Source organism: Eubalaena glacialis, chromosome 7, assembly GCF_028564815.1.
Source record: "Eubalaena glacialis isolate mEubGla1 chromosome 7, mEubGla1.1.hap2.+ XY, whole genome shotgun sequence".
Taxonomy (NCBI): domain Eukaryota; kingdom Metazoa; phylum Chordata; class Mammalia; order Artiodactyla; family Balaenidae; genus Eubalaena; species Eubalaena glacialis.
This window is the reverse complement of record NC_083722.1, coordinates 101362707-101379417: the sequence shown is the minus strand read 5'-3', so window position 1 is coordinate 101379417 and position 16711 is coordinate 101362707. Positions and strand designations below refer to the sequence as shown.

At 42.6% G+C, this 16711-nt stretch overlaps 1 protein-coding gene across 1 annotated transcript in view; it reads right to left on the bottom strand.

Annotated features, from left to right (window-relative positions):
- Window positions 1–16711, bottom strand: part of ITPR1 (inositol 1,4,5-trisphosphate receptor type 1) — a 319709-nt gene that overhangs the window by 179230 nt on the left and 123768 nt on the right. Inside the window, exons 6-12 of the mRNA XM_061197169.1 lie at window positions 13954–14040; window positions 11806–11964; window positions 9531–9629; window positions 8306–8389; window positions 8062–8208; window positions 3889–3984; window positions 2173–2217 (exon numbers count right to left, since the gene is read on the bottom strand). Of these exons, the coding sequence (XP_061053152.1) occupies window positions 2173–2217; window positions 3889–3984; window positions 8062–8208; window positions 8306–8389; window positions 9531–9629; window positions 11806–11964; window positions 13954–14040 (717 nt within the window). The remainder of the gene's footprint in view (window positions 1–2172; window positions 2218–3888; window positions 3985–8061; window positions 8209–8305; window positions 8390–9530; window positions 9630–11805; window positions 11965–13953; window positions 14041–16711) is intronic.

Here is a 16711-nt window from a genome sequence, read left to right as displayed (position 1 = left end):
ACGCCCGAAGAAAAATGCCAACTGCACTGAGTCCACTGCATCCGCACTGTGACTGAGCAAGGCGCCCTCATCTTCCCGAGTGCGGTCCGCGTCTGCCACCTAGTGGGAGGAAAGGCACGTGTGCAGAAGGCTGTCAGACCAGAGCCAGCTCGGGTTCTTCTTTCTATCCCTGTGGCATCAAGCCCGTGGCTCGAGGGGGCTGCTGAATTTAGAAAGAGGGGAGCAACAAAGCCGAATGGGGTCCCAGGCAAAACCACAGGCACTGGGTGCCAGTCTCAGGAAATACGCGACCAATAAGCAGAGCAGAAAGAGACGCTTCCTCTCCCACACTCCCGAGTCTCCCAGCCAAGAAGACGGTGAAGGGTGCAGGACCCTCCCAACGCTGACACCTTCCTCCCAGAGGCAGGAGCTGTGCTGATGGCCTTGTGGGTGCAGGGTGAGCCCCCCACACACACCCCTCCTCCATGCGAGGACCGCCACCCAAGCGACACCCCGAGTAGCCACAGCAACGCAGCCCAGATCTGCAGCCAGACCCACTGCCACATGGCACTGCCCAGGCACGGAGAAGCACGAAAGAGTAGAAAGATGACTGCACTTCCAGAGACCCTGAGGCATGTGGCCAGTGAGGACCACTCTCTGCTTCTTCACCCGTCAAACAAAGATGGAGAGACCTGTCCCAATTCCTTCGTGCAACTGCTGTGCAGCCCAGAGGAACTGGTGGATGGAAAGGCACTGAAAATGGTAATCATCCTTTGCAACTTACAAAAATGCCATTTATTAAGCGTTTACTATGGGCTAGGCACTTCATTTGCACAACATCTCACTTTGTCCTTACAACCAGCCCACTGTCCACAACTACAGATGAGGAAATTCAGTCTCAGAGAGGGCAAGTAACCTGTCCAGAGTCACACAGCTCATAAGCGGTGGGTCCGCTATTTAAACCCAAGTCTCTCTCTCTCACCCTACTTTTGATCACTGTGTCCTTCCCCCTGCGCTGCACATGCCTGTCTTTCCCGTGCACATGAACAGGCCAGGAGAGCAGTCCCGTTCCACACAGAGCTCAAGGTTCACTCGGACATCAGCTCTCCCTGAAAGAAGCCATGGTTCTCCTTCAAAGTCACCACTGAGGGGAGCCTTAGTCCCCCAGCAAGTCCAGCACCTAACTAACGGTGGGACACCCTCAGCTAGAACTCTGCGTTTCTTCCAAAGATAACATTCTGCCCAAACCTAATTAGAAGGTTCATGGCTGCTGCAGAATTCACAGCACTGTTGATGACCAGTACATTCTGTATTATCTCCACCCCAACTCCCTTCATTAATGTACCTATGTTAATGTCCAATTTTTTCAAAATTTTACGAAAAATAATACCCTCAATACCACCTAGCATATTCACCATCAAGATGATCACACGGACACACAGCGTCAAACAGAGCAGCAACCGTTTGGGTCTTTGTTTTGTTAATCCTAGACCAGAACGAAGCACTCCACAAGAGAACTGCATGACTTACACCCATCATTTCCCTGTAACACAACCACTTCCCTCTTCAACCTGTAACTGTGGACACCTGAAGCCCAACCCAAGTGCCTCCATATCAGCATTAATTGGCAACATGGCCTCCAAAGAAGGATCCAGCTGGCATTAAAATTCCAAACCACATAATAAGGTCTATTTCTGACTTTGCAGAAAGGACAGATGGTTAGACAACTGAGTGTCTAATCAGCGGTCATGCCTCACGTGCTACCTCCACACTCTAAACGACAGTGTCCACCTTATACACTCATTCCTTGAAGACATCTGAGTGAGTCATAGATTCATGTCAACAGCAATGAGACATTGGCATGTAAAAGGCTGGCTTCTACAGGGACCATCACTGTCTCCAACCTAGCAGTATTCCAAGAGATACCGTGAACTTCTGCAACTTAGAGATGGAGACTCCTTGACTAAGCACACAGAAAGAGCATCATGACCAACAGTCTCTTGGACCAACCAGGACACAAGGGGATATGACTGCCCTCAAGGGAAGCACAGAACAAGATCCTCTGTTAAGGCAGCGTAAGGTCTCCCCTTCCCCAGCACTCAGTGACCACAGGGGCAGTTTCTTACGTGGGGTTCCAGATCACATGTCCTCACCCTACCAGACGAAGACAAGAAGGCTCTTGTCCATACTTACTGAGGGCTGAAACTCCAGGCATTCTTCCTCAAAGTCAGGGTCTACCTGATGAAAAAGAATCATTAGGAAATTAAAACATCCATTGCTTTCTCAAGGACTTGGCCCCGCTAGCAGGAGACTTCAAGGCCTGCGAATATCTTTGGACAGCTAAGAACTTCTCCCTTCCCTCTGTTCACGAAACCAGCATGCCAAAATCACAACACACATCACACGAGTACAACACACATGGAACAATCTACCAATCACCGATAGATGGCTCTCAAATGTAGACAGAGGAACACAAAGAATCCACTAGCAAAGCAACAGTTAAAAGCCTGAAATAAATAAAAGATCAGTATCCAGTCATTGATAATCCTGCTTATTTCTAGTTAGAAATAAAAAAATGTCTGCCTTCCAGCAAGAACTACATTCGCCCCAGGACATAACAGATAATGCAACCACCATTGATCTCTGGCAAACCATGTAGTCAACATTTCTCACAGCTGGTTAGCTGGGTCCATAATTTCCTATGGCTCCATTTTAAATTTCAACTTAGTCTTGATCTTCGGCTCTTCAATATTTCAAAATCATCAGTTCACACAAGTGGCAGGCATCCCAGGGGGGATGGCACATTTATATGCAGCCTTCCTTGGGGTCAGCTGCAGAAGCAACCCTGACACCCAGGCATCAGCTTGAAAATCTCTGAGCAGTCTCACCAGTGGTACCAGACGACAGGAGGTGCGCCTTGATGTATGGCTAGAATCTGGTATGAATATGCATCGTACGTCTTCCAGCCGATCAGAGTAAAACTCAACATCTGTCACACAGTAACATGGCTCCTTAATTTAATACAAAAACTAAAAGGGAAATTCCTCCCATCTTTCAGTGTTGAGTCTTGCCTTTCCTCAAAAACCCTTCACGGTCATTTAAAATACATCGTCTTGATTTTTTACATTCCTGTAAGTAAAAGACCCTATCTATTCCACTAAAGCTCTGAGTAACCAGGCTTTATAAAATTACCTAATTCTTTATGGGCTTTAATGCTTCCACCTTTACATACCATGTTTCACTGCGGCCAAGTCTTGGTCATTCATGTTAGGATCAGGGTTGGTAAATAAGATGCGGTAAGAGTAGTAAACAAGAGCAAAATGGAAAGATAATCCTAAAACCCTGATTAGCATGATTTTTTTAAAGATCTATTCTCTTAGCCACTGTCAAATACAGCTGACCCTTGAACAATGCGGGAGTTCACACGTGTATAATTTATAGCTGGCCCTCCAAACCTGCGGTTCCCCGTCTGCAGTTCTTCTGCATTCTCGGATTCAACCAGCCACAGACCGCGTAGCACTGCAGTGTTTACTACTGAAAAATATCCACAGGTAACTGGACCCGTTCAGAGTTCAAACCCGCGTCGTTCAGAGTCAAATGTATACAACACAGTATTATTAAATAAAGTCACCAGGATGGTCATTACATTCCCACGACAGCATTATTTTCTAACTGACCTTCTCCCCACATCTTGATCAGAATCCCTGTCAAATACTAAAATGTGTTCACGACTTTTGCCTCTTCTTGTCTATAAGCAGGGAAATGAGGTGGAAGGAAACAGAAAAGCAGAAGGAAAAGCTAGGTAACTGAGCATTACCCTCGGCCCCTAACTACTCAACGGCTACAGGTAAGTGAGGAAAGAGGACTACATCATCCTTGAAAGAGAAAAACTATGGGGCTGCCACTTACCTCTGCTGCTAAGTAATGCCCTGTAGCAAGATGCTTGAAACGGAAGAGGCTGTTCCAATACCCTGCTCCACCCCGACACGGGTCATGCTGGACCACCTGCAAGAGAAGAAATGATCAACAGGAGTGGAAGAAATGTCAATCCAAATAAGGACAACACTGAATCTGAGACATCACACAGAAGTCATAGTTCAGGAGCGGTATTTAAGCTGAAAAAAATCATTATCTTCCAACAAACCCGTAACAAGTACCATATGTACTGTTAAGCAATGTTTCTCCAAAGAAAAAAGAGTCCCCTAATTAACATGAAATGGTTGTAAGACAAAGTTCAGTGGTTTTCGGATTATTTGCCTTAATCATAAGGAAGAAGTTAAGATCCTGGACTTCATCCACAAGAGGCAAAACAAACCAAAAAAAGAATCTCATGGAAAACTGTAACAGCAATTTATCCATGCACTCATGCACTATAACACATCCACACGCCTGTGCTTTGAAACTGGACACTCACAGTGCCTGGGCCAATTCAGCATACAAATAAATGTAACTGTAGCTTCTGCTCATGATGGAATAACTGGCACCGGTAGTTGGTGCCATGAATAGACACCTCACACAATACATGAACATGCCACAGACAACGAGAAAACTGAGTAAGATATACAAAACAACTGGGTTCAGATGCTGGATGACAGGGAGTGCACAACTGTGATCTCTGAGGACAGGGAAATAAGGTGATCTCCACGACTGCTCCAGCTTTCTGCTGGGAGGTCCCCTCTCTGGACAGTGGCATCGAGAAGAAGTATTCAAGCGGAGGAGACCAGTCTCACTGAGGTGAGGAGATACGTCAGAACTTAAGGAGGCTGAGGTGACTGGAATTTGTCAGGGCAGAATACAGAGCTCCCCAGAAAAAAAGTTCCAGAAATCTGCACAGGGGGCCTCCTTTAGTCTTTGGCTAAATACCAAGCTGCATATGTGTAAGGCGAGACGCCACAAGGCCAAATAAAAAATGAGAGGGTAGTCGTAAGCTCAACAATCCAGGAGTTCACACAGGACTAGAAGGTGTTCTGATTCTAACAAGCCAGAGGAGAGGCCGGTTGAACACCTGGGGCATTCAGTAGCGACGTCAAAAGGCTCACACCTTAGTAGCAGGGCTAGTCTAGCCCTAAAAGAATGCTACAGTACACTTGACCTAATGAAGCTTTAAAACAAACCTCCAAAGGATCAAAGTGATCTACAAGTAACTTTCTTTGTCTGGCAAAACAAAATTCAATACTCTTCAAAGGAAGGCAACAGGTCCAGATAGTCAACAAAGGAGCGTCACGACATTCAGCATACTGCCATAAAGCAGTGGACAGGCAAGAATCAGGAAAATGTAACCTGTCAGACAATATCGAATGACCCAGTATGTCCATGTGGGTTGCTGGAGGCTAGAGAAATGCGTAATATTGACCCCCAAATCTTCCCATTTTGATACATACCCACACATTTTAAGAAACTCAGTGGTTTCAAAGCAGGATAAATACACATACACACACTCACACATGCATCAAGACACATCATAACTAGGTTAATGTAAACCAGAAATAAAAAGAAAAAATTTTACAGTAGCTAGGGAAAAAAAAAGACACTATATGCAGGGAACAAAAGAAAAGAAAACCACTGAATTCACATCAGAAAATAATGCATGCAAGACAACAATGGATGAACGCCTTCAAGTACAAAAAGAAAAAACTGTCTATGTAAACTTCTACATTCAACAAAAATATCCTTCATGAATGAAGGCCATATGGAGAAATCAGAACCTTTAATACACTGCAGGTGGGAACATACAATAGTGCCTTCAAGACAGTCTGGCATTTCTTCAAAAGTTTAAACAAAGTAACCATATGACCCACAATTCCACTCCTGAGAGAACTGAAACTCCTCACAGAAACTTGTGCATGAATGTTCACAGCAGCATTATTCACAACAGCCAAAAAGCAGAAACAATCCAAACGCCCATGAATAGTAAATAAAATATGGTATATCCATACAGTGGAATAGTATTTGACTATAAAAAGAAATGAAATACAGATATGCATGGCGACATGGATAAACTTTGAAAACTTTATGCTGGGTAAGAGAAGTCAGATACAAAGGACCACATATTGTAGGATACCATTTATATGAAATGTTCAACCTGGGCAAATGTATAGAAATAGAAAGTGGACCAGTTACCAGAGGTGGGGAGGGGCAAACCGGAAGAGAAATGAGGTGTGACCTGCTATGGCTCAGGGATTCTTTTGGGTCAACTAAAAACCACTGAGAACTACACACTGTACATTTGTGAACTGTGTGATGTATGAATTGTATCTCAATGAAACTGTTATTTTCAAAAACGAAAAATAAACCGATTTTTTTAAATGAAGGTGAAATAAAGATATTCACGGACAAATATAAAGCTGTTTTCTTGTCTTCAAATGAGAGCTGAGAGAATTGGCCAGTGGAGACCTGCACTACAGAAATGATAAGGGGGTTCTTTAGGCTGAAGGAAAATGATTCCAGATGAAAACTCAAATCTACACCAAAAAATGAACAGCTGGAGATGATAACTATGTGGGTAAAAGACTCCTGTCCTCTCGTTTTTCCATGTTTTTAAAATGCAAGTGACTCCTTAAACAAGGCAAAAAAAATAAAAATGCACTATGGAGTTTATAGCACATATAGAATAAAATGCAAGAGAATATCACCACAAAGGACAGGAAGGGAGAAACAGAAGTGCAGCTGACCCTTGAATAACACGAGTTTGAACTGCAAGGGTCCACTTACACGTGGATTTTTTTCAATATTAAATACTACAGTGCTACATGGTTGGATGAATCCACGAATACAGAGGAACCACGAACACAGAGGGCTATTAGTTATACGTGGATTTTTAACCATGTGGAGGGTCGGTGCCCCTAACACCCGTGTTGTTCAAGATTCAACTGTATACTATTGTAAGCTTCTTACATCACGTGTAGAAAGATAAGACAATATGTAAAACTGATTGGCAATAAGGTGAAGATGTATAATGAAAACCCTAAATCATGACCAGAAATATAAAACACATGGTGCTGTCTTCCTTCTTTTATTTGGAAGGGGAACTTAAGTTTCTAAAATCCTCAAGAAGAAAATAAAAAAGGAAGACGCTCAGTGTTTCCCTAGAGTATTCAGAGGGAAAATTGGCAGGGAACAGTTTTGGGGGGAGTAAAAATTAGACAGCTGTTGCTTCTCAGACGAAAAAAAACAGAAGATGTTCTACAGTGGACTTCTGGGTTAAGTTAGTCCATACTGCAAAAACTCTCCCCAAAAGGTTGACATGTTTAATTCATTTCAATCAGTTTGTGAGTGAAGAAGACATGGTACTTGCTTTTAAGGTTCTAAAGTCAGTCACAGTGACTTCTGTAGGGTTCTGACATTTCTAATACTTTTTTAGTTTATGAATTAAATCCCAAGTCCCTACAGCCTGGATATATTGCCCTTCAGGATCTGGTATCCTAAAACAGTTTCTGTCTTATTTCGCATGACTATCCTCTGCTCCTCATCAAATGAGGTTACTGAGTTCTAACCCAAGGTTGCCTCACATTTCCAATTCCACATTAGTATTTTATATGAAGTGACCTACTCCATTCATCCCTTCCTTCTGAAATACAGGTCATCCTGTCAGCACCAGCTCAGATGCTAGCTCCTTCAGGAAGTCTTCCTTAATCCCTTGCCCTCCCTCATCTACACCTCCAGAGTACAGGGAATGTGGCTCTTTGTGCTCTGGAGGTGTAGATACTTCACCACCCAGTATCTTCCCATCCTATCACCAATGTGCAGTCACCTACAAATCGTGATGGGTTAGGCACTTGATTACATATTGCTGTGAGAGATAACTGAGCAAGGGAAAGAAAAAAAAACAGAAGGAAGAGATGATCAGATGATCCAGAGAAAGAAATTTCTAACTTCAGTTGGGAGTTGGCTGCCAAGGTAGCTATTATTTTCCTCCACAGGAACATCCGGCATCTTTCTAATATGGCGTGATGTGTTTGTTTCTCTAAGTCATCCCAAGTCATCCATTGTTTTTGGAACAAGGTGGGTTTAAGCACCTGGATGTGACTTATTCCTATAAATCCATGAATCCTTTCCCCCTGCCCGCCCCACCCCATCCCTTACCTCCACCTCCCACAGGGCTTTGGAGCTAGTGGCAGACGTGGCTGACTGCCGGCCGGTAGTTCTCAGGAAGACGTGCTGCTTCTTCCTGTGCTCGTCACAGGTGAGGAACTTCTCCTGCTCGGCGTGGAACAGCCTCACGACGTCACCCTAAAAGTCAACACACGGAGGAATTAAGGAAAACGCATTTAAAAAGAGAACCAAAGAGGAGCCAAGTGCTGCCCAGCCTGTAACGTATCAAACTTACCCCCTTTAATATGTCATCTTTGTTATCACTCCATTTCATGAAAAGGACTATTTTCCAGCTTGTATTGCAGTTGACGGAATTGACCTAGAAAACAAATTAGAGTTATTTTTTCACATACCCCTCAACAACTGTGGTCTCCTGCGCCCAAATGCCTCATTTCTGCCCAAGAAGCAAGGATGTGCTTCAGCCCTCCAAGCCTAAAGATTGACACCATTAAGATCATAGAACCTGCAAATTCAATTGGCCTGACAGAAGTTTTCGGTAATAAATGGTTCATTTGTACCAGTCAGTACGTATGTTGCAACTCTGGCTAACAGAACCAAGCTTCCTGCCCTCCTGGAAAGATATCTTCTTCTTCTTCTTTTTTTTTCCCCCAAGTCTCTTGTACCATAGCCAAAAAGTAAAGGCCCAGTGAAAACAAGTATGTATGAAATGAGATGAGCTACAAAGGCAAAAAAAAAAAAAAGTCCAATGTATACATTCTAAAATGTTAATGATACAGCCATTGTTTGTACACGAAATATATGCCAGGCACTGGGCTAACATTCACTAATACATTTTATCCTCAGCAACACCCTAAAAAATAGCAATAACCATCATGCCCATTTCAGAGGTAGGAAAACTGATGCCCAGGGAGACTGGGTAATGAACCTACAGTCACAGAGGTAGGGAAGGGCAGATTCAGGATTTGAATCCGTATCTGTCTGTTTCCAGAGCTTGTGTCCTCCAAACAAACATTAGGTAAACATTTATGTCACAATCAAGTTATTGCCCTTGTGTCCTGTAATTGCCAATTAAGTTAAGTAGATGTATTGCCAAAAGTAAGATATCACTCTCACAGGGCTGCCGATGGCCGGCAGTGTCCCCTTCTTATGAATTAGCAAAAGACACACTCTTTAGGGAGACCAATTAGAAAAGGGTACCCCTCTGGCCAAAAACACTTGGTAAAGGGGGCCCTTCTCTCGTTAAAGAAATTAGAAAATAATCCCCCAGGGATACAAAGCTTAGCAAACTGAGCCCTCAGGTGACTATCAGCTCCTCCCCAATGAACAGGCTTATATAACCTCATGTGGCAGGCCTGGCTCTCGGTTTGTTCACCTGCAGAATGGGTACACTGCCCTGAGTCACTACTCAAGTCACTGTGAGCACGCACATGCTCTGGCCCCAGGAAGGTCTGCTCCTGCAGCGTATGCCTGCCCACAAGCCATAACTTGATTTCCCTTACCTCGTTGCAGCCTGGGTTATCCACCAGCTGATGACTGCTGGCATGTAAGGGCTGGCCAGCATTCACGGGGTTCAGAACAACCTTGTCACCTATGACCACCTGGAAAGGAAAGGACCAATAGAGCATTTCACAAAACAGGTCAGGACTGCAGACTGACCAGTGGCTAGTTCTGGCAGGAGCTGTAAGAGCCTGCATAGAAGAAGGCCCAGCTTCCAGCAAGTAGAATGATACAGCACAAATGCACAATTAACTCGGCTCAATATTCTATCATAACCTAAACGGGAAAAGAATTTGAGAAAGAATGGGTACTTGTATGGGTATAACTAAATCACTTTGCTATATTCCTGTAACTAACACATCATTGTTAATCAACTATACTCCAATATAAAATAAAAATTTTTAAATATATAAAGAATGGAATTTCAAAAAAATAAAAAATTTAAAAAAGATTTTAAAACCCCAAAGCCTGACCCTGACCAGGAAGTGGTGACGTTCACAAGCCTAAGGGTAAATTTTTGCCCACAATTGTCAATGGTTATCCAAAGGCGATCTCAAAGTCAGTCCAGAGCAGGAAGAAAAAAATCGTATCTTCGCTAGCTTCAGTTAAGGCAGTTGTACAAATAAGCTCTAACTAAATTTTAGGAGTAGAAGCAGATTACTGCCTGAAGTAAGTCTTTATCTTTGAAAGAATAAAGCTATAAATTTATATTTCTAAAGCAACGACTTGTATACTTTTTTGAAAAGTCGTATTAAGAAATACGTTTCCTATTATGACTCAGTCATACATACAGACTTATGTGGCTATATGTGTATATGTATGTATGTGTATATACATATATGCATGTATATATAGATATAGAGATCTCTATTTATCTAAAAAAAAAAGTCACCCCCCCAAACAATCTTATCCCCATTATGTTTAACACAGCTTGATACTGCCTATTCTATTCCACTTTCTAAAATAAGAGTCACAAGCTACTAAATTGATCTCTTGGCCCATGAGTAGATGAATACCTGTCCTTTGAAAGACACTATTCTAGAAGTATTCAAGTCCATCTTACTTTCTCAACTAAGGCACAGCTAAACAGGTAAGCTTAAAGGACAGGAAAGCAAGGGACTTGCTACAAATGCAGTTCAGAGCAAAGCACCCCTGTCTTTTATTATGGGAGTGGAAGGAAGAAGAATAGAAAGGATGGTTTCCTAAGATGTGAAACACACCTATTCTCAGTTTGATACATTTGGGGAACACATACAACTAAATTTTCTCTAACTCAAAATATATGCAAGTTAAATATGTCAAAAAACTCAACCCTTTAGGTGAAACCTAAGCTTTACTGGACTCGTTCTTCTACACTCAGTTGATGATCACTATGCACTGTACACCAGCTGCGAGGGGGCCGCTCAGGTACTAGACGCTTCAGGTATATTGTATATACTTTAATACGCACACAAACATATAAACTAAAACATATTTAAATGACCCAAAGCTTGTATACTTAAATATTAAAAAATGGGAAAACCCAGTTTCAGGTGAAGGCAAGTTAAGCCTTTTGACAAGATTTCACACTGTTTAAATACGTATTTCTTTTTGGTAGAAAACAACTATTTCAGAATCTTAACAAGGTTGGAAATATAGCTGATAGCATTTAAACACAGTCACTGTTAAGTATATGCCCACATAATGACTTACTAAGGTAGCTAATAAGTATCAGAACTGTTCTAAGTCACCCTGGAAAGGATTTCTGGGGCTTTATAGCTTAATGACCCCTCAGGAGAAGAGCCAGCTCGGGACCAACCACAGTCACTGAAATGGAATCAGGAGCCTGCAGAGTTATCAACAAAGAGTAACTGAGGATAATCCTAAAATCCACTCTCCTTCCCTGATCTCTCTACTTCTTTTCCATCCTTCTGCCCTAACTTTATTTCCGCAATAGAGAAGCATTTCTTTTCCACTACTGATCTACAAGGACAGGGACACTCCCCAGGACACTCATACATGATAGCTGCTTTTGTGGTAAAGTTACTCAAGTAATGGGCTGCTCACATGATTTTTTTCAGAAGCCCAGTAGGAAAAAAACAGAGCTACTGTATTTAGGTCACATTGCTCTCCAAATTTCCCTGTTTGCCAAACACTGGTTTCCATAGTGATTTCCTTCTCCTCATACAGGATAAGCCTCTGGCTCCAACTTTAAATTTCTCTTAGTTGACTCTAGTGTACAGTTATGGTTGGAAGGCCTGGCACGGAGCACACCCTGGGCTGGGCGAGTGCACTTACACTGTCTCCGATGGATCGCAGCTTGTAGAACGGCTGAATGTAAAACCAGGACCCTTCGTTGCCAGCCTCGTCCAACGTTACTCTCATGGCATTCTTCTCCAGCAGAGCTGGAAGCCTCTTATTCACTGTTAGGTATTTATTACTTTTCAAATGCAAGAGCTGAAAACCACCAAGAGAATAAGGTGAGTGTCAGCACGTCTCCGAAGCTCTACATTTCTCTCTCAGTCATATAAGATATGTATCACACACTCCTCCCACCACTGAGCCACCTGTGGAGTTAGAGAACCACAGAAGTGGCTAAGGCAGGGAATGATTAGAAAAGAAGGAAGAACAAAGGGAGCAGAAGTAGAAGAGGAGAAGAAGACATTTTTCTTCCCCCAACATAGCCCTGGACACGATGCATGCCGCTCAGGTCAAGTGCACCGTCAGCTAGGACAGCACTCTGCCATTGGCTAGCAGGAAGGGGTCTAACCCCAGGTAAAGGGACTAAAGAACTGCAGTCTGAATATGCCCTGACATGAAGGTGGAGCTAAGGAAGGGCACTTCTGAACAAGAGAAACAGTTCAATTTAATAAGTGACCCCATTAGGGGACTGTCAATTCATTTGGAAAAAACATGGCTGCTATGGATTTCCACCTTGAATTTCTAAGCACTCCATTCTTAATTCTTGTGTAACGGTTACAAGAAGGGGATGGAAAGATGGAAGATCTAGATGGGAAACGTCTCATAGTAAGTCTAGACCAGGAAGAGCTGACCAAGGCTTCCCAACTCAACAGGCTGTAAGAGAAGATGGAAGGGAATATGAAAGACCGTCCAATCCCTGGAGAAATGATAAGACTAGCATGGGACACCACTTCCAACTGCCAGTATCTCCCTTTTCAGGTTAACAGATACAGTTTCTAGAACACTCCTAGGAGGCCCACAAATCTTCTTGTCTGATCCGTGACCCCTGACATCCCCTGGCCATGATACATAAGGCAATGCCTTCCGAAGCTTCCGTGGTACTCTGATGAGTAGCCCCTGATTCTCCATGCACCTCTCCAAGTGCTGGACTTAGCTGGTTTATAACCTGGCATTACCTACAGGTGATCCTCAAGATCTAGGCTGGGAAAATAAGAAATATTAGGTAGTAAGTATTCACAGCATACTCTGTGACAGGTACCTCTCAATCATCCTAGGCAGCAGATACCATTATTATTCCCATTCTGCTAGTGAGCCAGCTGAGGCATGGCAAGAATTCTTGCCCAATACCTAACAGGAAAAAAAGTGGGAAGGAACTCCTTTGTCATTTGTAAAGTTAATATTAGTATTAGTAAAGAGAGATAAATTAGGAGTTTGGGATTAACATATACACACTATTCTATATATAAAATAAACAACAAGGACCTACAGTATAGCACAGGGAACTATATTCAATATCTTGTAATAACCTATAATGCAAAAAATCTGGAAAAGAATAGATATATGCACATATGTATAACTGAACTACTTTGCTATATACCTGAAACTAACACAACATTGTAAGTTAACTATACTTCAATTTTTAAAAATGGTTAAAAAAAAAAAAAGCCGCATTTGGCACTGGACTTCTTCACACAGTTTCCTGCAAGGATAGACCTAGGTGGATTTTTTTTTTTTTAGCAAAACCTGTTGTAGCTGTTTCTTAAATTGTGTTTTATCCCGTCAAATTTGAAGGTACCAGATATAAACAAGTAAACCTCACAACCCGTGAGCTAAGACATGAGACCTATCATCAAATATTCTACCTGAAGGTACAGAATTGCTCTTATGACTTCTGGCGACCAGCTCGTGAACCAATTTTTACCAAATATGAAGAACTTTCAAGCAATGCAAGTGAGGCAAAAGTGCCACAGCCAGGCTCCTCTTCAGATAGGGGGCCCGCCATCTAAAAAATGTGGACAGATTTTAAATTATCAGTACAGAGGAGAGAAGTGGACTCTTGCACTGAGAAAGAACCAACTAAAAGCCCAAGAGTCCAGCCCACATCACAAGAAATGCTAGACCTTTTGCAATAAACTGGCTGTCTCCATGGAGTCCTATCTGTTCACACCAGGTTTCGTGTGCTTGTTTGTCATTTCACTCTTTGTAAAGCTTCAGCTCCACGACAGAACAGCGGCTTTGGCCCACCTGGATCACATTGCCGTACTGGATCACGGTCCCCAGCAATTTCCTGTTTTCCGTCTCATTCTGCTTCTTTTCCAAGTCTGCAGCATGCTGTACACAGAGGAGGAAGGTTGGTCACAAAGAGGAAACAATGGGTTATATATTTCTCTGCCGCAAGGCGAAAGCAATATAGCCAGTTCATACAAGAACCACAGAAATAAGCAAATACCTAAGTACACCCTGAGGCGAAGTGCAATGAGCAAGGGGTTCAAGAATCCAACCCACTATGCCTTGTTTGTTGGTCTTCTTGGCTTTTCAAAAATGTATTCTTTTTTTTTTTTTTTTTTTTTTTTTTATTTTTGGCTGTGTTGGGTCTTCGTTTCTGTGCGAGGGCCCTCTCTAATTGTGTCAAGTGGGGGCCACTCTTCATCGCGGTGCGCGGGCCTCTCACTATCGCGGCCTCTCCTGTTGCGGAGCACAGGCTCCAGACGCGCAGGCTCAGTAGTTGTGGCTCACGGGCCTAGTTGCTCCGCGGCATGTGGGGTCCTCCCAGACCAGGGCTCGAACCCGTGTCCCCTGCATTGGCAGGCAGATTCTCAACCACTGCGCCACCAAGGAAGCCCCCCAAAAATGTATTCATTTTTTAAGGAATTCATGGACATCTGGTTAGGGTAAGACTAAGTCACAAGCTTATGTATTTTTAAAGAAAATAGGGTAGGGTTGGAAGGGAATTTGCATAGCCCTTTTATGATTTGTAAAGGTCTTCTTTATAGCTTTGGAGTAAAATAAAACAGGATTTAAATACTGGTTTTGTGACCTGGAATGTGTTATTTAACATCTTTGCAAGCCTCAGTTTCCTCTTTTGTAAAATGAAAATAAAAATAGTACCTTCACCTCACAGGAATCACACAGCACGGTATCTCATCATTGCGGCATTCATGGAGTGTTAGTTATTATTGCTACATACCAATTATAATTTATTTAATTTTCACGGTAGCTCCCTGAGGAGAAGATCATTATCCCAATTTAATAAAGAAGAAACAGAGTCAGAGAGATGAAAAAGTTTGGTCGACACTGCATTGCTAGTTGAATAGGTACAAAAGGAGTACTATTTTCTCTACTACTGTGTATATTTGAAATTTTGCTTAATAATGTCATTTTTTTTTAAAATTACACATCTATTAAGTAAGTAAGAGATAATCCTCAAACCCACATTTGGGTTAACTCCAGATTTACACATTCACAAATGAGGCTGAAGATATCACTAGTGCAGCTCTGGCAGGCCAGGGAACATGGTAAAGCCAAATAGAGGGTTCCCATAACAGTTTGCCAAGGCCACCAACCCACACAGTCATTTTTCCTTCGTTCACCTGTGTAACTCTGCAAGTCTCTTAGCATATTATAACCACACTCAAGGGGAACTAGTTTCATCCTAGGCAATTAAACTGACGTTCCAATCTCTGATTTCCAAACCCAGACTAAGTAAAACAAAAGAAAAATAATGGAAGAAATACGGTAGCTAATCTGATGGGTGATAGAAGCATGATGGTGACCAATGATGTACTTCAGAATCGTTTCCAATGTTCTCTTTGTAGAGTCTCCCCTTGCCTTGAGGCAAGATGCTACCAGATGCCAGTGGGTTAATGGGCTTCTTTCCCAGGGAACACATCCACATATCCACACGACCCTTCTGGACTTGGTCTTGGTTCCACCACAGACCAGCTTTATCATATTGGCCAGGTCGTTTAATCTCACCAAGCCTCACTCAGCATTCTCATCCACAAAATGAGGACAACACAAGCCTTTTTTCTCCCTAATCACAGAGATTACAGAAAATGCATACCAGACACAAAATAGGCATTCAATAAATTTTAACCATTGTTATACACAAGTTTCTGTAACTAAGAAATGCTCTAATGAGAATTTCAAAAGGTGAACTAAGGTGGGTGGGTGAAGAATCTTTCAGTTTCCTTCAAATTCAGCATTCGCTCCACCTCTACCTGGAATATAGGTATTTTTAGGAAGGAACACCTTTTGAGAAAAATAAGCTGCAGGAAGCAATCCTAAACCAAAAAGAAACCACATTTACAGGAGGGTAAGGATTTGCCTACGTTTGTGTGGATGACTGCAAGTTTGCAACATGTCTCAACCCTTTAAAACAATGGTCTATTCAGAGGCTTCCCTCTTTCTCTTTCGGAATTAGTTGCCAGTCTGCTGTTCTCAGTTACAAAAAGGTAATATCCACTGGGTTCAAGACACATCCAGAAATAATACCAGCGCAGACACCATGGCAATCCTTGGCATCCAAACCGCCCTAGGCACGGCTCTCCCCCACTCTCTCTTCCCCTCCATAAACACCTTCGCATCCCTTCCTCCCATCTCCGTTCTCCCTATTTTCATGCCTGAGCTGTACCCTATCCAAAGAGCTCTACAGTACCCACAGGTTCTGCAGGTAGTTTTAAAAAAAAAAAATACACTGGACTGAATCCACTTGGAAGGCAGGTTTATACTTTGCAGAGAGCCATTTATTCTTTCTGCTAAGCAGTTCTCAGCTAATAAGGACAGGGAAGTTGAGAAAGCAAAAAAATGTCAAAGGGGGGGGGAAAAAAACCAAGGAATTCAGTAAAATAAAACAACATTTTCCAACAAACAAATACAAATTTTCTCTGCTTGAAACACCACACCAAAAGGATTCACCTTGAGAAAATTATAAAGTAGTGTTTCTTGAACTTAAATGATACAAGGGCTCCTGTTTAAGAGGGAAAATTCTCATGGATATTCC